Source organism: Anguilla anguilla, chromosome 8 (genome assembly GCF_013347855.1).
Source record: "Anguilla anguilla isolate fAngAng1 chromosome 8, fAngAng1.pri, whole genome shotgun sequence".
Lineage (NCBI taxonomy): Eukaryota > Metazoa > Chordata > Actinopteri > Anguilliformes > Anguillidae > Anguilla > Anguilla anguilla.
The window spans coordinates 32,206,146-32,231,112 of record NC_049208.1 but is presented as its reverse complement, the minus strand read 5'-3'; the positions used below and the strand labels follow the sequence as shown (position 1 = coordinate 32,231,112).

The 24,967-nt window shown below is 41.0% G+C and overlaps 1 protein-coding gene across 3 annotated transcripts; it reads left to right on the top strand.

Moving 5' to 3' along the window:
• Positions 1-1,114: 1,114 nt before the first annotated feature.
• On the top strand, positions 1,115-24,208 carry tmem65 (transmembrane protein 65). 3 transcript variants are annotated; one of them, XM_035429911.1, is made up of 9 exons: positions 1,115-1,578; positions 2,092-2,414; positions 8,478-8,567; positions 12,163-12,207; positions 13,894-13,961; positions 15,525-15,579; positions 17,331-17,373; positions 18,606-18,711; positions 20,459-24,208. In XM_035429911.1, exons 2-9 carry the CDS (start codon positions 2,129-2,131, stop codon positions 20,585-20,587), a joined length of 822 nt encoding a protein of 273 aa, XP_035285802.1. In that variant the 5' UTR covers positions 1,115-1,578; positions 2,092-2,128; the 3' UTR covers positions 20,588-24,208. The 3 variants fall into 3 exon arrangements, with proteins under 3 accessions (XP_035285802.1, XP_035285803.1, XP_035285804.1); XM_035429912.1 differs by lacking the exon at positions 8,478-8,567 and having other exon boundaries at positions 1,118-1,578; XM_035429913.1 differs by lacking the exons at positions 1,115-1,578; positions 2,092-2,414; positions 8,478-8,567 and adding an exon at positions 8,595-11,132.
• Positions 24,209-24,967: the final 759 nt, after the last annotated feature.

The window sequence follows — 24,967 nt, the reverse complement described above, 5'->3', positions numbered from 1 at the left end:
CTGAAACCAGAACCAGAACCAGAACTCCTGTCCCTCCTGACAAGGGGTCCCCCATGGGTGCTCCAGTTGCTGTTGGTGGTTCCACAGTGTCTGACCTGTTCAGCTAAAAGCCTTGGTGTGACTTTGGATGATCAGTTGAACATCACATCACTGCAACTGTAGGTTCTCCCTTCACAACATCAGGATAATCTTCCCCTTCCTCACGCAAGAGATTACACGGCTACTTGTACAAGTCCTTGTAACCTCTTGATGAGACTTGTAATGCCTTATTAGTGGGGATTACTGCCTTGTGCCATCAGGCCACTGGTCCAGAATGCGGTGCTCACTTGGTCTTCAACCTGCCTAAATTTGCACTTACTGAGCCACTTTTGAGCATGCTTCACTGACTTCCTGTGGCTTGCCTGCGTTCAATTCACATATAATTCCACCATAATTTCAGCGGATGGTGGAACAAGCTCCCCAGATTAGTCAGGAAGGCAGATTCATTGGCTGCTTTCCACGAATGTCTGAAGAACCACATTTTCAGAATGCTCCTGAATGTTTCTGATTAATTTTTAGTTAACCATCTCTACTCATGGTGAGCCTGTGATGCTTTTGCCAATGCTGCCAGTTTTCATGTTCTGCAAAAAAATTCTAAACACGTTACTCATAACTTCTGCAGGCTGGTGGCAGGATTTTGACAGTTCGTAGTTACAAAAAGTAAGCATTACAATTTTACGTAGGTAGAACGTTTCTGTCGAGCCCATTTTAACATAATAGGCATATACCAGAAGGTGGTAGAGTTGAGTCGCAGAAATCTAATGCGGCGCATCCCACCAGCATATCTCCGGTAAATAATAAATGCGTTCTTTGTTTATTCATTGTTAGTTTTGGCAGAATCAATGAAGACGTTCTGAAGTATTTATTTTATTTTCTTGTAGTTATCAGTATTCATTTACACTATCCATTTTATAGGCTGTTTTATTTTTTCCAACTGACAACAGGACTACTTCTCCCATCGCACCCCAAAGGTAGCTCGCATTTCATTGTTTTTTGGGAAATGTAGTCCTTATGAAACGTTGTATAAGTAGCTTTTACCGTTGTTATATGGATGTGACATTCTTTTCCCATAATGCATTGCTTACATAGAACGTTGAACTGGGGCGTGTATGTGACCCAGCTAGTGCTATGCTACTAGACACGAAAGTACTAAGCGGTTGGTTTACATCGAAGACTCGTTGTCAACTTACGTTGGAATGGAGTCAGAAAAAGTGAATACCGAAACCAGCTGAGCACAGAGGGGAAAAACTACAGCCGAAGGAATTCGGAAAGGCAATAACTGCAGGTCATTGCGACAGGACTAACCGAGAGAGAACAAGAGACCTTGCACTCGCCAGTGGAAAGAAGTGCTCATTATGAGAAATGTTTCCAACTGACTCATTGTTTTCACATCGGTTACAGTTTTCTGGGTCGAAGGAGACTGCGTTTTTATGGAAGAAGCAACCCTAACCCATGAATGAAAAAATGCGTAACTGATAGATAATATTACGACTTGTAAGGAAATATGAGATTTGTTACGGGGACGTGCTCTTGAGTGAGGTCAGTCGATCATACATTCTGCAGTGTTTAACTTTGCGGAACCAGCTTTATTGAACTATGGGATATGCATGCGTGTATTTGTGTGTATGATTATAGTCATATGTAATTGTTTTTTGAAGTTGATTTGATGTGCTAGTGTTTGCTACATGGGTATTAACTAGTCCAGCTAGCTGTTTTATATGGGTGTTTACTGACAAGTGGATTGTGATATTCATCGTAAGGAGCTGGAACGTAAGATCGTTGGCAGAAGGGGTATGTGTAGAAGTGCACCTGGCTATACTCAGTTGGGTAGTTAGGTAACGGCTGAAAATGTTAAGTGACAAGTTATGTAACGTTTGCGTTAGTACATCATGAAAGCTGGCTAACTTAGCTAATTTCCAGCATATTACTCACACTGGAGCAATATGATCGGGGCTGTCATTTTCTTTTGGGGTGACAACGAAAGCTAGCTAGGCAACTGCATCTTTATGATTTGGCTTTTTGCATTTCTTATAATTTATGTTTTTATTCCAGGTTTACCGGTCCAGGCAAACTTTTCTTTGTCACTACAATGCTGCTGCCGTGTTTGCAAAGAGCTCTACGACCCGCCCTCACGCTAGCGAGTCCAAGGCTAGCGTTGGGAAAGGTCTGCGTTAACCCACCCATGGTCCGCAAGCCTTTTTCACCGGTGCTGTTGATGCAGAGCAGTGGCTTGGGCACACATCCACACAGGGAACCAATGGAGCCGCTTACTTCGCCGCAGGGGGCAAGGGAGTTCATTTATAGCCTTCACCCAACGGAACGTTCATGCTTACTAAAAGAACTCCACCGTTTTGAATCCATAGCTATTGTCCAAGGTAAGATGCAACTTATTATTATTATTATTATTATTGAGAATGCCCCCACTGCACACAAAACAATAAATAAACAATGAATTAGTCTGAGCAACAGTACGACAAATGGACAGAGAGAATATGATCTTGGAAACATTTGGCTCATTGAACCATACTTTTTAGTTATGATGAACATGAAAATTGATTCGCTTTACAGTTGTGTTAACATTATTTGTTCCAGATCAGATATCATCAACATAGTCTTCATCTCCTGTAGAACTCAAGAAAGCAATGATCATCAACAGTACGAACAGAGAGATTTGTAGGCCTAGGTGTCAAGAGCAGCCATTACAGCCGTTGCACTGATTGGTAGTTGAGGTGGAGGTATGAATGACAACACGAGTGCTTCTAGCACAGTGTTATGTGACCGCTGCCATGGTTTTTGCATTCAGGCTCTTGATGTGGCATGTAGATAGGAATGGCCTGTGAGTTTTGTGTGTTAGAGGGTGTGTGCTGCGAGTTGTGCCGGTGGGTAGGGCCAGCACGTGCATTGTAGGTTTGGCCTACAATGCACGCGACTCATTCCAGAGTTGTCGTCTGGAACAGGCCCTGTCCTCCCTCCTCAGGCAGGATAGACTGACTGTGCCGTTGAGCTGGCGGAGCAACTTGTGTGTGAGTGTGTGTGAAAGTATGCTAGTAATTTCTCCTCGTGGACCTGTGAAAGAACAGTGTTGAAACTGGGACACCGCCCTGCTGCGCTAGTGTCTGAGGCTTGTCATATCCCACAGTTTCTTTTCTTTCTTGGAGGATCAGCAATCTTTTCCACTTTCGTTTCACTGTGATACCGTGTGAGCAGTTCAAATTCTAATGCCCTTCTGCACCAATTTTAGTTTTATGCAATCCGTTTTATGCAATCCAAGTTTATTATTTATTGTTTATTATCTTCGAAGAACACTTTGCACATTGGCTCTTCCATTAATTTAATTGTGTGTTTATTTCATTGCATATTTATTTCAAAATGACTCAGCCTGTCGGTCAACATGGAAGGGGTGGGGTCAGCAGTGATCATAGGGACAGTGCAAGAATAGGCCACACCCCACACAATGGGGGAAAGAACTCCTCAGAGTTAGTTTTAGCAAGTTAGTATTAGCAGTCAGATGATTTACAAGATTAGAGTTTTATGTCCTCCTGTGCAAAAAGACAACGCCAATGAGGAGAAATACGTGGATTCATACTATTAGAAGTGACCCAGTGAGAACTACTGCCAAATGTAGACATAATCTAGATGTCTAGACAGGTGGAAATCTAAGTTATGTTCTGGCATAAACAGACTAGGTTAGCTCAGGTTTGCTCCAATTTAGCTCAGGTTTTATCCGGATATAGTTGGCTGGAAAACGTTCACTTTTCAACAAAATATAGCCTGGTTTTCACCAAAAGGTCTAAATAGGAATAGGAGCTAATTTAGCTAGTCTAATCGCTTATGATTGAAAAAATTTATGTAATGTGTCCCCCGCTTAGTGCGTCTGTGAATCTCTGGCCTGATTCCTGGTTCCTATCTTGCTTGGGAACCTGGCCTAATTTTATGAGTGAGGCACTCGCAGCTTGAATGTACTGTGGTTGGTCCAGAGGTATCCCGATATGAGTTTCAGAAGTGCGGTACTGCACTGTAATATGAACTGTGAAATGGAGAGCTTCAGGAAACAGAATCCCTTCATTCTGGAGTAAATGGATTACGGCTGTCTGCAGTTATGAAGTACCCCTTCAGTCTACTTCTGCTGTAGGTAGCTGCATCCCCTTTCAGCTATTGTAATGCCGCCCCTCTGTTCCATCAGTGCCTGAAGGTATACTGAGTGCAGTTATTCTTGCTGTCCAACATGGTCTCTCTGTTGCCTCCCTGCCATACTTTGTCCTCAAGGAATTCCATGAGTGTTCTCTTCCGATCAAAATGATAAATCGGTGCAGTGTTTTGTCATGGCATAGAGACTGAGGGTTCTGTTCAACCTAACCGGAGTGTGATTTGTCCGCAAGAATTTTTAAAAATGTAATTTTTTTACCGTGTTGTACATTGTGGTTTAAGACAACAGATATCCAAAGATGCAAAAATTCAAAAAAATGCTGCAGTTGCGTGCTGAGAAATCAATATTCTGCAAAAGTAACTGCAAATGTACTTTTTTCCTGCCTGCGGCTGGCGGCTTTATCTTCAACTCTTCCTTCAGCAGGTGTTAAAGAGTCACAGCGGGCTCCTGTGCCTGGAGCAGGGTTCTTACAGTGCTCCCTGGGCCCAATTAAGCTGCTCAGTTGTTTATTTTTCCATCTGTCTTATTTATTTTCCCATCTGTCTTCTAAATCTGCTTCTGAAAGGGATCACTCTTCGAGGTTATGTTTGTTTTGAGACCTGCACTGGAGTTTGTAGATGTGTAATCATATTATATCCCATGGTTACACATTAGATAAATTCCACAGTTTTTAATGACACACCATAGGCTATTCCTCTAGTAGAACTGAGGTGGATCTACAGCGTGTATTTCTTCTGTGAATCTGATGATATTTTTTCCCATTTAATTTGACCTTTTCTTGTTTTAGGGAGGGAGAGATTAACCTCTTCCCCTGCTGTTTAATTGGAAGGTCATGGTACCTCCAGGTAACAGGGGAAAAGGCTCTCATGGTTCAAGACTTCACTTGAAAGTTTCACTTGATGAATGATGTTAAATGATGAAGCAAACCAGTGCTAATGAAATCTTATCTGTTGAAGAAACACTTGTGTGATATTGTGCATCTTCAGCAGATGTTTTTTTTTTTTTTTACTTTGATGTCGTTTTGATTGCATTGGTCCATAAAATTAATCTTAAGCATCGGGAAAAAGTAATTCTTGCTCAAATTAATCCCAATTCACTGTAATTGTGTCAAAGATAATTGTAGGCCTACTTGTTGCTCCTGTTCAGTAATTTTGGTGCTATTGATGATCAGGAATGCAGATGGTCTTTACACAAGATGATTCTGTGAATTCCTGTGTCAGTGCAACAGCATGGTACTGAACAGCTATCCTTAGTCTTACAAACATGGTTTAATTTTTTTCCCAGACTCCACTGAGGGACATGGAAACGTTTTTCATTCATTTTCAGTTAACATTGCTAAGCTAGCAGACCAAAACTGAGCAGACAACATCAAACCCATTCACTTAGTGCTTCCAAGCGAAGATAATGGAGCATGTTAAAAAAAGCTCTCATGGACACTGTATCCTCCACCGAATGCCCTGCCCCCCCCCCCCCTCCCCCCCACCAACCAGCTTGCCCTTCATGACACGCTTGTATATTTTGAAATGACCCATCTGTTGAAGTATATAGGCCTACAGCCTAGAATAACCTTCATGGAAAATCCCTGGGGGGCTCCAGTTACACACTGTTGTGTGTGCTGCAGCTGGCCCCCCATCAACACTGTCTGCAATTTGCATTTATGTTTTAGGCATTTAGACTGATACTCTTATCCAGAACAACTTCCATTGCTTACATTCTTTTTTGCACAAGCCATTTATACAGCTATATTCAGTATTTACTTGTATTCTCCTCCCTTTGCTGAAGCAATGCAGGGTGCTTACCTTGCTGAAGGGTACAACCTTGTGCTGTCATCTCCCAGCTGGTCTGAAGGACTCCCCGCTCCTCTGGGGTGCTGTTAGCATTCGCTAGCATGTCTCTGCTCCCTCTAACCAGGAGCCCTTTCTTGGGCCCGTGCTTTTTTTTGGTGCATTCAGATCTATAATTAGCTGACTGGGTCTAGAAGTTCAGGCCAGTAAAATTTTCTGCGGGATTTTGTGTCTGCAGATGTTTAGTAGGCAGTACTGCATAAGACACTGTTACAGCCATTTCTCTGTTTTTCATATATTCTTTGGGTTGATATTTCTGTTTGCATTTTAATTGTGCCTATTCTTAGTACAGCAGTGGATACAGTTTTTAAAAAATAGATAAAATATAATTTATTTTATAGTTCTTTGACTGAGCTGTGATTTTGCTCTATTTTCGTTCAGAATTTTTGTTTACTGTGAAAAGGCCTAGTAGCATAATGCCTAATTAAAATATTTGTCTTGAAAAGCTCTGTTTCTGAGATTGCCAGTCTCTTGGGATCTGAGAGATTTCCAGTGTATTGTTTCTTTTCTCTCATTATATGAGATGTGAGGAAAAAATATTCAGTCAGGAATGACTTTTGAAAAGCTTGCAAATACTTCAAAAAACAGTATTTCCAAAAGTTTCTTAAGCTGTACCCAACAAAGTTGTCTTGGGGAGAAACGCTTGAACTAAAAACATATTAGGCAGAGAGCGGGATTTTTGCATTTCTAAATAATAAATGACCTGTTCCTTGCTGTGCTCTTAGCTGAAGTCACTTGGTGTGGTTTTATTGAAAAATACTGGCCAGGACACAGGCAACTTGAATTGCTGAACTAGACATTCAGCGCTCCTGCAACAAAACTATGGGCGGAAACAATAAACTTTGTTTTCTAGCTTTATTAGTTGACAATACATGACAACAATGCCAAATATGGAGTTTCTAAGTGCCACCATTGTTGTGTAGTTTGTCCATTTCGCGAACACCCCTTGCCCAGTCTCATCTGCTGCTGGCCTGACACATTGGACAATTGCATCTGTTTGGGAATTTATAAAAATATTCTTTCATCAGAAAAAGATTTATATTCCATTATAGCAATAAGATAAAGCCAACAATAGCCTGACAGTATGCCTATACAGCAGTGGCAAATGCTGCTCACTGAATAGGGAAATGAAGAAGAGGAATATTTGTGTGATTCTACCAGGTCATTCTATTATCAATATTTATGTAGTTCCACATGTCACCCTCAAATTTAGCATGCTTGTAGTCAAGGGGTTTATGATCCAAGTTAGCCTTGTAAATGGTGCATGTGTCTTGCTTCATTTCAACCAAGTCTCTGATGCTCACATCTGGAGTTATAAAGCTTTAATGAACACCTCCTAAATGGGTGAGGATTGGCCAGATTTGACACCTGTGCAAAGGGGTTAACCATGGCTAAGATTTCACAAGATGGCTGCTGTGTATCAAATCCTCTCCCAGTGATCCCATTACTTTCCTTCTGCATTAATGAAAATACTCAGCTATCACTTTTAAGGCCTCACTCTCTAAACAGGATGGTCACTAGTGTAACTATCCTCTTCTGTCATTAACAGATTCTCTTGTAATCTTATTGTAAGCACTCATGTACTCCTGCTCTGGATATGTCTACTACTAAAATAATTGTATTTATGGAATTGTAACGTGAGCTTGTGGCTCGCAAATGGAGCCTTTAAACGTTTTGCAGCAGGTAAAAGAATGACTGGCAGGCTGTTGAAATTTGGAATGAATTTGCTTGGCTGTTGAGTGCTGGAAAATGGGACCAATGTTTTGTATTCTGAGAGTGTATACTCTTATTCCTTTTCCTCTACTCCTTTTGAATAACTTGACTTCTGTATGCACAAAGCCTCCTGATAATTATTTTAAGTGCTGTCGCAAAGTCTGTGAACACAATATTGAGCAGCTATGTTTCTGTTTACTTTTGAAAAAATGTTAAATGCCAAAAACACCGTTAACACACTCCACAGTGCTTTCTCTCATATTCATGGTGCAGGTGATGCAGCCACTGTAACTCAGGAATTCAATGGAAAAGACAGTTTAACTCTGCACATTTATTGTCCACGGTTTGGGCTAGAATTCTTTTCAACACTTCTTGATGTCAAGTCTTGAGAGAGGTCCTAGACTGTAACAACCACCATTATGTGCAGAGGTAAATCATGTGTGGGAGTATTACTTTTTTTCTAACAAATTGCTAATGTACCAGTTATTTTTACTTTACTGTGTGTGCCTTTATTAGGCCAGACGTGAGGAGATGTTGCCACACAAGACCACGTGTCCCTCGCACAGCTCTCAGTTCCTCTTAGCCTCTATCCTGGGTGTCTTTTTTGCAGTTATATCTGTGTTCCCTGTCCCTCTCTGTCACTCTCTCTCTCCCTGTCTCCTGAATCTTTCACCCTCTCTCCCAATTTATTCCTCTCCATTTCCCACGAGCCCCTTCTCTTTCTGACCTTCTAGCCTGTAAGAAATCGCGGTACACCAGGGGTGCTGCCGGCGAGCAGCCCGAGGAGGAGGAGCCCCGTGCCGGTCCCGCCTCGGACGGACAGAGTACTAAGCAGCGTGCCCGCTTGGTTCGCACATGTCATGATCACGTGTGCCGCGTCTGGGCTGCCGTTGATTCATCCTCTCTCCCGGCACCACATACCAACAACGCTGTTGCTTCCTGTTGCACTGGGTGTTGTTGCATGCTGTCCTTCTGGGATTTGATTTAGCTATTCTCACTTTATTTTATTTTATTTTTTTGTTTTTTAAACATTTGAATTTGTATTGCTCTAGACTTTTTAGAGTTTGGGGATATGAACTTAGCAGGTCCTGCCCTGCTGTTGAATTTTTATTTGTTTTATTTTATTTTTTTCAATTGTGAAAGCGTGTTAAGTGTATTGCCTGCTTTGCTTGTTGTGCCTGGCTGCCATGGGTGGATCTGATTCAGGGCAGGGGGTCAGGGCTGCAAACAACGAATAATTGACTTCCATTAGAGCTGGCCGGTGTAGCACCTCCGAGGTCTTTAGTGCACCCAGCTTGAGTTGAACCATGGATAATTTAGAGCTAATTTTCAGTGACATTACTCAGGAACTGTGACCACTGAACGAAAAGCATTACCGCGATGTGTCCTCCCCATTGTGTACTTGCCTGTTAATTAGGCCCAGACAGTGGTTTTAGACCGCTTTATTGAAACTCATCAAATTTAAATCATTAATGACTTAGGATTTAATGACTGTCAACCAAGTGGTCAAAACCAGGCTGCGTTTTTGAAGCTGACTTCCTGGTCTTGTTGAGAAACGTTGCTCACTAGCGCCAGTGCGGTTGGCTCCAGTGTTGGTGTTCAGCCACTCGTTTCACTGTAGGTCAATGTTAACAATACGGTCAAAATACAAAGTCTGTCATTTTTTCCCACCAGAAAATGTAGTCCCAGTAGGGTTTTTTCTTTTAATGTTTTCCTATGCGCCCCCCCGTACGATGTGTCGCCCCAGTCCGATTGTAATAATTTGTAGACGAATCGGGGGCACTGCCGAGTCACTGTATCTCCCGCGCTTAGCGAACGATCAGACTTCATGCGCATATAAGGGTCCCCCTTGTCTCTACTGCGCAATCTCTGGCTCCAATTTGTACAAAATGGCGGTGCCCACAAACAGCACTTCCCAGGCTTCAAAACGCTTTTCACCAAGCCTGTGGAGAGTCAATGGGTGACATCACAGTTCCTTGGTGCCTATTTTTTCTACAGTCTGTGCTGCCAACCGGGCCATATTTTGTTGGTGTACCTCCTGGTTTAGGTTTCTGAGTCTTAATAGCTGTATGCTGTGATGCAAACACTTATTCTGCTTTTTTTCTTAAATGGATTGTACGCTTTCTGGGGTCTTTTATATTATTTTATTTTTTATTGGTTTGTTTTTGATTGGCCCTGACAGTGGGGATTTTAGATACAGAAGTTCCTGACAGCCTGTGGCTGGTACATGGGCATTCACACTGTGCCATAGAAAATGGATTTTAATATAAAAATAATATGTAAAACTGAATAACTTCAAAAAAATGCATCATAGCATCACTATAATATGAGCACTGTCATAGAGTGTAATGTGTATATAAAGCGCATGTCATTCTGTTTTACCTACATCAAAGTGTGTGCTCTGCGCTCTGTCACATGAGAACCAAAGTCAAGCCCTTACTGATTTGTGAGCACAACTATCACCAGTTTTGTGAGCATAACTATCACCAGTTAAGGCCTAGCGTGGGTGTCCAGGCTAAATCTCCAGGAGAATGGAGTGAATACTGCTTGCAGTGCTAAAGTGTATCTTGGTACTTTGTCTAATGTAGTGCCTTTGTCTAACTGCATGCCCCTGATTGTTTATGCTTGTGGCTCATTGAGCTTGTGTTTGGCCCTGCTGTGTCTTCATTTCCTCTCCGTGTCACTGCACAGCTTGTTCTGTTCAGCTGCCGTGTCCATACTCTAGGGGAAAAGCCCAGCTAAAGGAGTCTGAGGTGTCTGCTTCTTTGCATTCACTTGAGCCATCCTACATAGAAACACAAACCCAGAACATTTGTCTACTTGTCAGATAATGGTGTTCATCCGGGAAAGCAGTTTTCGGAAGATTGATCGTTATTTCTGAGTAGTTGCTGGTGGCGCAGGTTAATTTCATTTTGGGCGGATTTCAAGCTGTGATGTGGAAATATGACGTTAATTTCTAGTTTGACCTTGCTTTATTGTGTTATCTTCTGCTTAATCGTTTGTGTGAGTAAGCCTCTGATATAACCTTGTATTAGACAGTGAACTATGAACGCTACAGCAAAATACTGTTAACTGTGAGAGTGAGTCCAAATGCAGGACTGATTCTATAGCTACATCTTTCTGTCCAGGATTCTAGTTCTTAGAAGCAGAAAGTGGATGTTTGCTGTTAATGCTGAAGGAAGGGCATCTTTATGATGGGACATAAATTTTAGTGAGGGACAAAAAAAAATGCAGTTATATTTTTCAAATTTATCTGTGACCTTCAGCAGTCAGGCTATGATTTACATGCTGGATGATGTATTGCTTTTTTTGTTGCCCCCGATAAGCCTTTCCTGTTCAGGAGATCTTTGCTGACTCCTTTGTCTTGCCAAATTATGGTCTGATGACAGGTGAGCTGATATATGAAGTATGTCTGTTGACATTACTCTCAGAATGGCGCTATGATTTAGGCCTAAAGAGTTCCATTTCACATTTATCATTGATTTCATATAGCAATCAAGTTGATTTCTGAGTCTCCGGGTCCTCTGAAATCATTTTCTATGGCAAGATTAATTGTAAGTAGTTGATTGCATCTGTTAAATTAATGCAATGCAATGGCATGTAATGACATACTGGCTTGGCTTTGGAAGTCCTGGGCGTTCTAGAAACAAGTCTTCTCATCTTAGAAGTGGATTTGAACAAATGATTATGCAGTTGAAAGTCTAAGCCTGCCATGCTTTTGTTGGCATGGATTGAGGACATTTTACAGTACGGTGTGACAAGCACTGATTTGTGTAATTTTATGTTTTATGTGGTGTTTTTTTTCTTGTTTAGCATGTAGAACAGTGGTGTATGCCTCTTTACAGTACATCATTAAATTGCTATAATGATCCTCTCCCATATATTATCCGCTACACATTGGGCCTGTTCCCAGACTTCATTTTTCTCAGCAGCACCAATACTTGCATCCAGAAACTGCTGCACTCACACAAATAAAAACACGACCTCACCTTCTGGGACCCAAGGCAGTAATAGAATGCAGAATGTGTATGCTGCGGTATAGGCAACTTTATCTCCCACACAGTATAATTGTGATTTGAGGTGCTTCAAAGTGTACAACACTATTTTAAAATATATTCACCCTTCATCCATGCTTCCGAATGACATTTCAGTCATGTGCCGTATACGCACTAGAAGACTTCAGGAAAGGAGGCGTGGTCCTGATTTGCTGTGCATGGTGTTAACATCTACCTGTGTGTCTCACTGAGGGGATTGTCTTTGTTTGCAGTGTTCTGTGTGCAGCTGTGAAAAAAATAATAATTGTTTCTGGGTCCTGTCTTCATGTTGAACATGTTTTAACAAAATTTGGTTCTTCATTTCACAAGGACTTGGAAAAGGATGCATATTTACAGCTTTTTCTGTGCTTTTTTTCCCCCCCAGAGCAACTGGAAATGGCCCCTCCCACTACAGCTCAGCTGAGATACGGTAAGACTTGCAGTTTCTTCACAGTCTTCCTCTGTTACATGGCCAAACTGGACAGGGTCAGTGGACTGTGGTCTCCCCAGAGCACTACGCGAACGCGTTTCCCTGTCGTCGGAGGAATTGCGCCATTTTTCATCTTACCTTGAATCTAAACAAACGTCATAGCACCTGTGGTTTTTGTTATGGCTGTTAGACTGTCCACTGCTGAAATGATTCTCTCTGCACACAGTCCCAAGGTGTTAGTGTCTGAACAGAATCTGTAAGTGAGGCTACTCTTCCCCTTGGAGCTGAAATGAGAGGCACAGGCTCTATTAAACAAGTTCCCTGGGGATTAACCGCACTTTGTACTTCGCCGATGACTGCAGAATCTTCGGCATGCTCATTTTAATACCGTTGACATTGTTAGCGAAACCCTGTCCCGGGGCGCAGTAGTATTTGTGTAGCATTGCTGAGAGGATGTGGAGCGCGCATAAATTATTTGCGGTACCGTAAAGAGAGTACACACAGCATCGACACGGTCCTTCAGCCTGATGGAAGTTTCAGTCGGTCGACGTCTGTCATTTTCGCAATGTCTGTCGAGTCTCTTGGAAGTCGGCTGTTGGAAGTCACTGGAAAAACTCAAATTCCAGAGTGACAAACGGCGAGAGCCACAGCTGGTTTGTCGGCAAGTTGTCTTGCGAGTTTGCATCTATCAACATAAAACGTTCATTTTCCTGAATTTGCATCTGCAGTTGTATTTCCCAATGCGTGACTCTCCCAGCTGTACATGACCTGAGCCGCGGCCCTGGTTGGATACATCTTTCAAACCAGTTTCTTTGTGTCCTTGTTCTGATGTTTCTGCTTTGTTAAATCTACTGGAAAGATGGATGCTTTAGAGTTAGCCATTAGCAATGACACCTTTTCATGGGTTAGTCCTCAGGCTCTGAGATTTTTTATGTTGTTGAATAATATTCAGCCTTGTCCTTGTTTTGTGTAACTTTTACTTCCTTGTTTATTTCAGTGACCATCTAACTTTTATATTGTGCAGATAAATCAGTTGCTAAAAACCTTTTGTTTAAGGACAATGCATTACATTACAGGCCTTTAGCAGATGCTCTTATCCAGATCGACTTACACAACATTTTCATGGCATTTACATTGCATCCATTTATGCAGCTGGATATACACTGAAGCAATGCGGGTTAAGTGCCTTGCTCAAGGGTACAACGGCAGTGTCCTTTCCAGGAATTTAACCTTTGACCTTTAGGTTACAGAACCAGTTCCTTACCCATTATGCTACACTGCCGCCCGGCAAAGCGAAGTACACTGCAGTCAGGTGCCAAAATTCTAGCCTTGGTAGAGATATGTCTGGAAAGTTAGTGGATTTGTTAGCAGAGATCTGAAATTCTGGCCCTCTTCTTTCAGTTAGCAGTAATTTTGTGTCATTAACTTGCCATTTTATCTTAAATGTTTTGGTTTAGTGCCTTAAAGCTGCAAATTAACTTTTTTTTCCTTTTTCGAAGTGGCTTGCTTACAGCAAGTTAACCGTTTTCTTACGATAATGAAACACCATTAAAAAAAACTATAAACAATACTGTTAATGGGTGAATCGTGTTAAAGTTGTATCACGTATTGAATCCATTGTGGAAAGGACATGTGGGATCACTGTACTGCTTTTTGAGTGCATATCATTTCTGTTTCTGCCTGCAGTGCTTCTGCACAATGCGATCCCCTTCGTCGGGTTTGGCTTCCTTGACAACGCCATCATGATCGCCGCGGTAAGTGATGGATCTCTCTCAGATGTGCTTTTTACAGTCAGTTCATAGCATTACAAAACGTCATATATATCGTACTAATGTCTTACTGTTAAATTTGGCTTGAAATGGCTAATAAGCATACAGTCACAGTTGATATGATTTTTGCTTTGGCTTTCTGCTTTTTGGAGTTCTGTCATTAAGTTACAATTTTTAAATTGTTAATTTAAGAACCTGACTTTTTAAACCAATGTGTCTGAACATTATTTTTGCTTTAAAAATAATGATTTTTGCATGATTTCACACCAGTAATTGTATGTTATCTTTCTACTACCTGCTCATTGCATATTTGGCAGCTACCTTACTATGTATTGCTTCCAATGAATTATTTATAATTATTTATAAGAATTATTTACTGTTTTCTAATGGTGTAAATAACTACTTTAAAATAAAGATTGAATGGTGACAGCAAATCCTTATGACTGCCAGCTTCGAAGTCCTTGCGCTGTTGGAAATATAGACCAATGAATGTTATTGTGTCAGTTGTGTCACTGTCTGCTGGTTAGTTATTTGAACATCATGGTTTGATGACTGCCAGCATTATATGAAATATGAAAACTCTTATTGTTTCTTTGAAAGTGGGGAAATATGAATTACATGCTGATTGAAATGCAATTGGAAAATGAGCTCCCTCTATTGAAACACTCTGAACCCACTTGAACCCATTCTAATGGAAAAAGGCTCACTTCTGCACAGTGCATCACAGAACCAAGCGCAGTCAATGTTATCACACTACAGTCACAAAATATCTAGAAAAGCATTTTCCAGAACCTCAGCATTAATCAGGAAGTGAAATTCTCAAATTTCAAAGTAATTCATTTTGGTTGAAGAACGCAACATTTTAATTTAAAGCTGACTTGAAAATCCAACTAGGATTTAATTATTAACCTTAGAGACTGCTGCAATAAAGATAGAAGGTTACTGACTGGAATACAGCAAACATCTGACTGGTGTTTCTCTCATTCATATAATAAGGACTGTTTATAAGAGCTACAGCCTGGATTATTTTTTAGTATTGTGCCATATGATATATAGCAATTCACCTTTTTATTTGACTAGGTAACCTAACTAATTTAACCAATAGGTCAACATGTGACTACCTGGGGAATCCAAAGTGGATAGGGAAAACAATGGATTATTTAGCAAATCAGATGTAAGGGGAATGATTAGGTGGCCAGATGTAGAGAGACAGGGTTTTGGAATTTGGCAAAGACACCAGGATTTTAATGATCACAGTGAGTCAGGACTTTTCATCCTGAAGCACTGCGCCCTTGATGGCACAGTGCTACCATCACTGTGGAGGGGCATGAGATTTTATTTGCTCCAGAGAGAAGAGTGCCCCTTGCTGACTCAACAACGTCATGACTAGTACATGACTGCTGTATATGTATTCCCTGTTTAGTTATGCCATTAACTAATATGAAGTTTCATTATATTTAAACATTCAAATTGTAATGTGCTCAAGTATACGGAGAATTGACAAACATGGAAAATTAAAATTATTATTTTATATTTTAACATTTTTAGGGGACGCAGATAGAATTGTCCATAGGTGTGATCTTCGGAATATCAACTATGGCAGGTATGTGTAATCTTTTTTCTTTTTTCAAAATAAGATTATGGCCCTGTGAAAGCTATGCGGAGGTTTATAGACAATTTATCCTGATGATTATATTCAGAAATATGAAAGTTCCTGTCTCTGTGTACAATGGCACTTATAACCTGTGCAAGCAACCTAATGGCTTTGTAAAAATGCATATGAAAACGTAAAATTTGAACACACAAAAAAACCTGTGATCTGCACCTCAAGTTGTATACATAACCATAATAAATTCTACAGATCTGTGATATTTAACCAACAAATGTCCTTTTTTGCCATTATTTTGATATATTTTATTACTCTGCAGAATTGATAGTATTAAAATCTTTTCTTTTTTAATATGACTAAAAAAATATTATTTCTTTTGTTTTCAAGCTATGATGGTTGTAAATAAGTTTAGATGCCAGTATGTGAAGCACCCAACAGATGTACACACTGATTTTGACTGTAAATATATTCATTCTGTAGTCATATTGCAATGTGATTGCTGTTCTCTGTCATGCTGTTCACAGCAGGTTATCGCTGTGGCAACAACACTGGTAGACATGGAGAGGCTGTTCAAATGTGCCGCCTCTTTTTAAATTTCACAGACCCTGCTATGTCAGTGGATGGCATTCATTTGACCAGAAAGGTGTGGCATTTAGAGAGCTTGCTGTTTCCCCTTATGGGTAAACTTGCAAATGCACCCGTTCTGACCTGAATCATAAGTATGGAGGCCACCCTCAGAACATTTGTTAAATCATTCGCATACACGTAATTTCTTGGACAGAAAAGTGTTAGCTCTGGGTGAATGGAGTGAGAAAGATACTTAAAACTAAAGTTGTCATTAACTGTTTGCCCTGTGTGTGTGAGGCACTGGAATGAATGAGCAGTGCACACTTCCTTTCTGGGGCTTTCCTTTTCTCCAGCTTCAAAAGAGATCCTGATAATTGTCGTCTTTTTATAATGCCACTGTGCAAGTGCTGAGTAAACCGTTCAGCCGCAGTATCACTTCACTCCACGGACTGCAGCGTTCATCTTTACACACAATTAAAAGTCTGGAGTGCTCTTGTACATTCTGTATGGAAGGCAGATCGCCACCCACCCGCTGGATTGTCATGTGACCGAAGCACGTTTGCCACGACGCTCCGATCAGCGGCGCTTGATTGGAGCGTTTAGCATCTGACCCACCGCGGGGTCAGTGATCGTTGGGCTGACTGCATTAGCCCCCTGCCCGTGCAAAATCTGCACCAAGCGCCTCTGAGAGCAGCTTACCCACCGTGCCCATTTTATCCGTGGAGGTGCTTCTCATTGGCTCCTGGAGTTTGTTAGATGTGTTCTGTTTGCCAGTTATATATACACAGAGCATGCACAGTGAACTGGTGGGTGCCAGGCTCACAGGTTGCCTTTTTGGTGAAAATACACATCAAACATGCAGAATATTCTCCTGTACAAAAGTAACCCTTTACTGCAGCTATAGATCCTGCTGTGAATTGGAGTCTTGATATCGTGAACCCGCCTATTTAATTTTACCCAAATTTCATTTTAGCAGTTGAAGCTGTTATCCTATTGTTTGTTTTCTCAAACGTATATAGAGCAGCTTACACATAGCTGATTTTATATTTTGTCCAGGTACAGTGCAAGATTTTTATTGAAGCCATTTAGGTTAAGGCCCTCCACAATGGCTGCTTTGAAATGCTTCCAGACGTCTGAAAGAACAGGTGGTGTAATCTTGGCTGTCTTTGTGTTGACAGCGGCTGCCCTGGGGAACCTGGTGTCGGATCTGGCTGGCCTGGGGTAAGAGCTCTGCTGACTCGAGCCTACGCTGCCAGGGAAACCCGTCCACCCTCTCTCTGTGTGCTCCTGTTCTTAACTCCCAGTGTGCTCGGGCCGTTAAGGTCATAAGGCGAGAAATTGCATTCTCACATTTCCGCTCTGTTTCTACTCTGAGGGGGGGGGGGGTGCATCCTATCAGAGAGAAGGCACAAGGGAGTAATGCTAATCGCTTCTGTGTCTATGATGTCTCATATTGTATTGTGTTAAATTGTCGGGGATGTCCCATGTTGTATTGTGTTAGAAATTATTGTGATGTCGGCGTTAAATGTTGGGACCCTGCTGTTTTTACTGTTCTGTACCGCTCACAAATTCCACCAAGCCTTGGCTGTGTGGTCATTGAAGAATCTGAATCTGAATCTGAATCTGAGATCAGTTCCTTTACTGGGACGTTTACCCCCTCAAAAGCCTTATGGCCAATGAGACTGTTTGGCTATCAGTCGCTGCTTGGTTGTAATGGTCGGACGCAGAGAACGTGAGCAAAGCGTGGTGAGATTAATTTGAATATGGTTGCTTTACATTTTAAACCAGTTCTGCTTAGACAAAAAAAAGACTGATTTTCAGACAGAAAGGACAGATAGGGTATTGGTGGTGGTAAAATTAGCAATTGCACTTTTTTTTTCTTTTGTTTTGTTTTTCTTTTCCTGCTTTGTAATGCAGTTGTAATGCAGAGGTAGCTTTGGGATTTAATGGTAAAGTAAAGCAGATGGTGATGTTGACTGAATGGGATTTCATTGCAAGGCCCTTTTTCCCCCCTTTAGTCTTTTTTGTATAGTGGCACCATCCCTACAGGCAATTTGCATTCAGTGGTGTTAGCAATAACCCTGGTAGCAATCATGACCAAAAATGAAAACCGAGAGAGTGATAGTTATATACAGCAGGAAATAAAAAGCATAGCATATGCTGTATAGCATACAAAGCAGGAACTCTCACTGTTAATCCACCATCTTGCTGACCTGCTCTTTTGAATATAAAAATGTTAATACTCAAAAATGAGCTTCAAGGAAAGCCTTCAGAAGGACTATGTTTACTCTCAGACTGTGGTCCCCTATAGGGATTTATAATGTTTGGTACAGCTGAACACTTGTCCTTGGTCTTAGCATCTCATAGTCACCTATGGGAAGAACGTGACCATATAAGGCAGAGCCTAGATGGGTTGGATGTCCTTGGTTCTGATTGGTGTGCTGCTCTGTCAGTCTTGCAGGGTACGTGGAAGCTCTGGCCCATAGGCTGGGCATGCAGATCCCGGACCTCAGCCCCAAGCAGGTGGACATGTGGCAGACCCGGGTCAGCTCCCACATGGTAAGTGGCCCATGGCGGTGTCCGGTCAGTCGGCTGATTGGTGCTCATTAAGTGTGATGGGCAAGGCGGGGCTTCGCAGGGCACCGATTCCAGTTGAGAACGGGGGGTTTGCGTGGGCATGCATGCACACAGATGTTTGCTTATGTGTTTTTATTTGCACAGCTGTAGCTTTGTTTTTTTTTTTTGTTTTGTGGGGAGGGGGTTAATTTACTTATTAGTATATAGTCATTATTTGTGCAGCTTGCAGTTTAAGATAAATAATTTTGAATTTTCTGAAGAAATATATAAAAAGGCAAACTAGCCATCAGTCATTACACTGCAGGTTTATGTTCTCCAATAATTCAGAGTAAAAAAAATTATTCAAAAATACTGGCAAATTAGCACATTTTCCAAATGTGAAGTTCAGTCCTCAATATGAGATCATCGGTGCACAGTATTTGAATTAGAAGTGAGTAAACATAATCATGAATCAAATTTTGAAAATGCTTCCACTCAAAAAGATACAGCTAAATGACCAATACAGATGAATTTATTAAAGATTAGATTTGGGTGTGACTGGAAACAACAAAGCTTTTGTCAGCAACTAAATGCTTTTAAGCTAGGCATTATCCTCTGCTTTTTAATTGAATCATACCTTTTTCTTAACTCTGTGTTATTGTTTCATTTAAAAGTCAGGGCAAAGGCAGGAAATTCCAATTTCATCATCTGCTGAGTCATCAAAGACTTGGGCTTTGATCTTGCTAAGTCTGCTAGTTGCCTCTTTCAGACGATATGGATTACCTCTTGATTCAGTCTCATTTATTCTGAGAAGTAATCACAGCAGGATACCAGCACAGCAGTACTGTGATGCCTTTCATGCCCCCATGTATTATGTATAGATTTAAGGATCTGCAACCAGCAAACATTTGTGGAAGGAAAGGTGTGTACATTCAAACCCTTGTCTCCTTAGCCAGATATTCAAACAATACCTTTTAAAAAACCTATGATTACAGTAGTTTTATTAATCATAATGGCAAGGATTCAATCCATGGTTGTCCTGATCTAGGATTTCAGTCAGATGTGAGTGAATTTTGTTTTCTTCACAAGCAAGAGTTCACAAGTTCAGCTACATAGTTCAACCATAATTAGCTTTGCGCCATGGATTAAACAAGGTTCATCTTATGGAATAAAAAAGCCTTTGCAAATATTTCCGGAACCTTCTCTGAATAGCTCTACCACCCCCCCTATCCCAGACAGAAGACTCTGCAAATAAATCAGTGTAAGGAAACGAGACACCTCCGTCTCCCTTGTGTAGGGATGCCAGTGAAGCTGAATTAAATCTGCTTTATCGTAATGGAGTCTCCCGTCTGGTCTGCACGTGGCTGCACAGTCTTGCTCTCTCTGACTCACACGAGGGCTTTCCCACTTTCCCCAGGCATGATTAATGCAGGTCCCAAAGAACAGTCCCGCCTATAGTCCCTGCCCCGGCGCCTGCCAGATATGTAATTATAAAAAGGTGACAGAAAGTGCTCTTGAGATGATCCATCCATGTGGAGCTAATACCAGGAGGAGAGAACAGCATTGTTAAATTGATGGTGATTTATTCCCTGCAGCTTTGCTGTAGCTAAGCAGGTCGCGGCCTGTTAGCGGGATTCTGCGCGTTTCTGCTTCGCGTGCGTCGCAGTTGGCTGAAACCGCGTAGCCGAAATCGTCCCCGTGCAGTTTCGCCACGGCGCTGTCTGGAATAACCCCGGTGTGTTTTCCGCAGGGGAAAGCCATCGGAGTCACCATCGGCTGCCTGCTGGGCATGTTCCCCCTGTTCTTCCTCGGGGACGACGACGACGACGACGACAAGAAGAAGAAGAAGAAGAAGGACGCGGCACCCAGCGGCAACTGACGCCGCGTCGCCGCGCAGACCTCTTCAGGCGTGAAAAGCCCGGCGCGGACCGGTCCGCCGCAAACTGTTCCACATTTATCATAGCATAGCTAGCCTCTCTGCGGCACAGGAGACCCGCACACATTAGAGTATCTACACTAAAGACGTGACCCGCTGACGATGCCATTGTCTGAACAGCATTAATAAAGTCTACCTTCTAATTTTTTTCGGAACCACCAGCTCCTAAATCTGCTTCTTGGGGCTAAGCCTACGTTAGTGTAGTCTTACATTTTTACAAGGTAAAGTCATAAAGCTATGAGGTTTTCCCCAGTTTTCAGCAGATAGAGGGGAAGGTGATTCTCTGCTGGAGTCACATCACATTTCAGTGAACTCATTTCAGCACTCCTTTTGAAGGTGCATCGCACTGCATTTACTTTTAGGGTTGTGGGTATGTTCTGTAGTCCTGGGAGGCAGTTAGCGTGGGGTTTTGATAGGTTCTCACTGATTGCATTGTTAAGCTCCAGGGGGGCTTTGATAACCTCTCCTGGTGTTGTATGTAGTTTTGTGTGGATTTGGGTAGTGTTGCATAGTCCTTAGATAACTTAGCAGCTGCAAGTCAGAATATTATAGGAATAGATAGGTGGGGTATATTTTGGGTCCTTGAAAAAAATAGTTAACCTGAAATAATTTGTAATACCTAGCTGTTTAAATGGGAAAAAAACCTGTGGGGAATTGTGTATTCATGACACATTTGGGAGTGACTTGGCAAGGTTTTGTTTCCATTTTTATTTTCTTAACATCACTGTACAAAATATTTATTTCCCCACAGTGTTAGCCATTTTTTATTAGTAATATTACTGTAAAGTCCAAACACACAGGTTAGTTTTAGTTTATACGTGTACGTATATATCCTGATTGAAATGTAACCAACAGATGCAGTCATTTTTAAATGTTACTCAAAAGACAATGAAGTGAGGGTAAAAGATTCAGGGGTTTTTTGGAACTGAATTGAAGCCTAAACGCAGGGAAATGTAGGAAATATGAAACTGGAAGGAGTGAAATTTTTTGACTGTCCTCAGACTGTCACAAGCATCCCAAAGAGGATGATGTTTTAATACACTGGTTCTTAAGCCTTTTGATATCGGGACCCAAATTAGAAATACGTTTTAATGTCTGGACCCAAATGTGGACCCGTAAAAGTATGCATACTAGCGTGCGTGGCCTAGTGCACTACACACTAATTCCGGGACCCAACTCACACTCCTACTACCCATTTTGGGTCCCGACCCAGAGTTTAAGAAACCCTGTTTTAAGACAACATGCATTTAACTTTATTTCCTTAGTTTGCTTATAAATATTTTTTATATTATGCAGGAAAATGTATTTATTAAGCATTTGTGCAGATAACATTGTTCTCAGTGTGCATATGGAAGGAAAAAGCTGTATATTTTGCACAGAATTCGGTCTTATCATAGGATTTCTCATTTGGAATGAGCTCAAATTACTCTGAATCCATTAGTATTCAAACCACTCATTAGGTCTTGATGAGGATTTCCTGAGTCAGAGAGATGCATGCTCTTAATATAATAGTGCTGCTAGTGCATGACTGTCTTCTGATTTGGGGCAGAACTAAGAAAAACTTTATTTGTTCATTTAGTCCATCTGCCACTTTATTCAACATCGGATCTAGTCGTTATATTGTGTGTGCTTTAAAAAAACAGTGTAATAGCCTATCCTTTTCTTTTCATCTGTCTGCTTAGTCCAGTCTTTGGAGATCAGCTCTTGGATTTTAGCCGTACTAGCCCTTGAACAATGAAACCGCTTGCCGTCATCCAAGAGCATGATTGCAGTACTAAATTATGGGAGACCAGTTTGAAGTAAGGGTGTGAACCCACCACTCATGGGCTCCAGCTATGAATATGTATGTTCAATATTTTGAAGAAGCTCAACATGTACATGGCACAAGTTGAGAGCCTGCACAATTTGAAAAAGTATGCAGATGAGACTGGTTAAAATCACTGGCGAGAAACTGATTCACAGTGAGAACACGCACCCACAAGTCTCGAGCATGCAGCCTTGCCTGCAGTGCTGCAATTTGTTTTGCCTTGTCTATCATTGAAATATGAACTCGTTACTGAATCAGATACGATTCAAAGATTTTCATTCTATGCATAGATTTAATGTACATTTATTATGACTGATCTGCATGATCCCATCTACTAACCCAGTGTAAATGCAATAATTCACCAACATGATTTCTAATTGAAATCAAGGCATATTTATGGTCTCCATGCCTTAGGTAAAATATTTTAGCAGTGGTCATGTACTGTTGCCATTAAAAAAAAATTTTTAAAAAAAAGATTTATAGTTTGAACAATTTTGTGTGGGATTTTTTTTTACATTGATTTGTATGTATCGTGTGACATTTGGACTGGAATACCTCTCTACTGGTTGCTTGAGTATGAAACTATTCAGCACTATGACTTTAAGACAAGACTATAAAAGATTGCCAAGCCCTGTTCCCGTAACACTAGATTCGAAGCTCATGGATTAACAGTGTGCTCAATCCTACAGTACAGTTCTCCTCTTGGTTGAGTATTGTGCATTCCTTATGTTGCACCATCTTTCATGAGAGAGTCAAAGAGCTCATTTCCATTGACCACAGTGCAATGCTCTGCTACACTGAAGTCACCATGGCACGCGAGATGCAGTGAATCTGTATGCTTTTGGCTGCACTTACCCTACAGTTTGTTTATGGTGTCTGGTGCAGTCCTCTTTGAATGGCCTCCGCTCTGCTTGTATTCTAACTGGAAAGGTTTATGATGCATGGTGCGTAGTGTCTGAGCAGGGTGGGGTCAGCATGCATGTGTGAGGCAGGGGAGGATAGGTTCAGGTAAACACCTTGTGGTCTGTGTTTGTACCTAAGAATGCACTGTCCTGTTCCGGTTTGGGGAAGGGCTCCTCTGCATACTCTTTCATAACCTGAGAAGCAGGACATGTTGACTGCTGTCTACTAATGAGCAGTCAGTGAACAATTCTGCAAACTCTCCCATCTTTTAATTGACTCCCATGCACCAAATTTTCCAGAGCATTTCTTCATGCTTTCTTTCAAAATCCCCAATATACTGATGCCATTTTACTTGCAAAGTACCGTCATGAATCAAACTCCCATGCATGGAGAACAAATAATAAACGTAATTTGGCCATGACACTACCAGTGAAGAGAATATAGAATCGACCACACTAAGCACTGATTCTGTCAGTGCCCGAACTTCTGTAAGGGCTTCAAATGGTGCCAATATATTACAAATGGGAGAGAAATAGTCACTCCGACATAAAGCAATGGAATGGCATATATCTTTGCATCAAAATCTGCTATGCTTTTTAATCTGCATGCTTTTAAAAATATTTTGTTGGTAAAGTGGGAATGTATAGTACTGGTCTCCCCAGCACAGTAATTACATTTCTGTGAAATGCATTTGGAAATTATTTATTACATTTGATTTTCCAGCAGATACATGTTGCAAAAGAGAATTATTTTAAGCCAAAAAAAGTGCATTGTGGTTCTGTTAAAATGCCTCAATTTATTTTGCTCTTAGTGTAATTACACTGTCTGATCCTCATTAAAACGATGAATCAAAATGCAAAATGTGGAGCCTTTTGTGTCGCGTTTTCAATTCAGACCAAATACGGCTGTCCATTTATATCTGCCTGTGAGCATTCATTTGCCATTCCCAGACAAAGCGAGACATCAAGGAACGCAAAAGTAATTAATGTAGTTCCAAAATTGCTGGCTGTGTCACCTGTAGAAAAAAAGAACTGGAGATTCTTTGGCGGTACTTTTTATATTCAGTCAATTAATAAGCATAAGACTCCCTACACATTATGTTCAATATGTGCATAGCCTCCAGGGACCCAGCAGAAAAAAAATTGAATATAATTATTCAAGTGTCTTATGTAAAAAAAAAAATGTTGCAGTGAAAATATTTTCAAAAATATATATATTTTTTGAATGTCCCATGTAGGTTTCAGCATAGTAGAATATATTGTTCTTGAGATTATGGCCTGAGAATAGTGTCCCCAACAAAAATGATTTTCTCAGTCTCAGGAGGATGTATTGAACTGAATTTTATCCTCAAAATGGTTCTTGCATCAGGGAAAAAAAACTCTTTTGCTCAATTGTTTGTTCAACACCATTTTCAGTACACATGTTTCATGTAAGTATGTTGCAAATCTGCTGTTGCTTTTTCTCTATGTAACCAGGCAGCAGTGTAAAAATGCTATTTTAATACAATACTTGAAATCTTCCATAGTGTCTAAAAGTGGCAATGATGTACATATGCCTTTGTACAAACACCCCTACATTTAAAAATATTCAGCCGTGTTGTTTAATGGACTGAG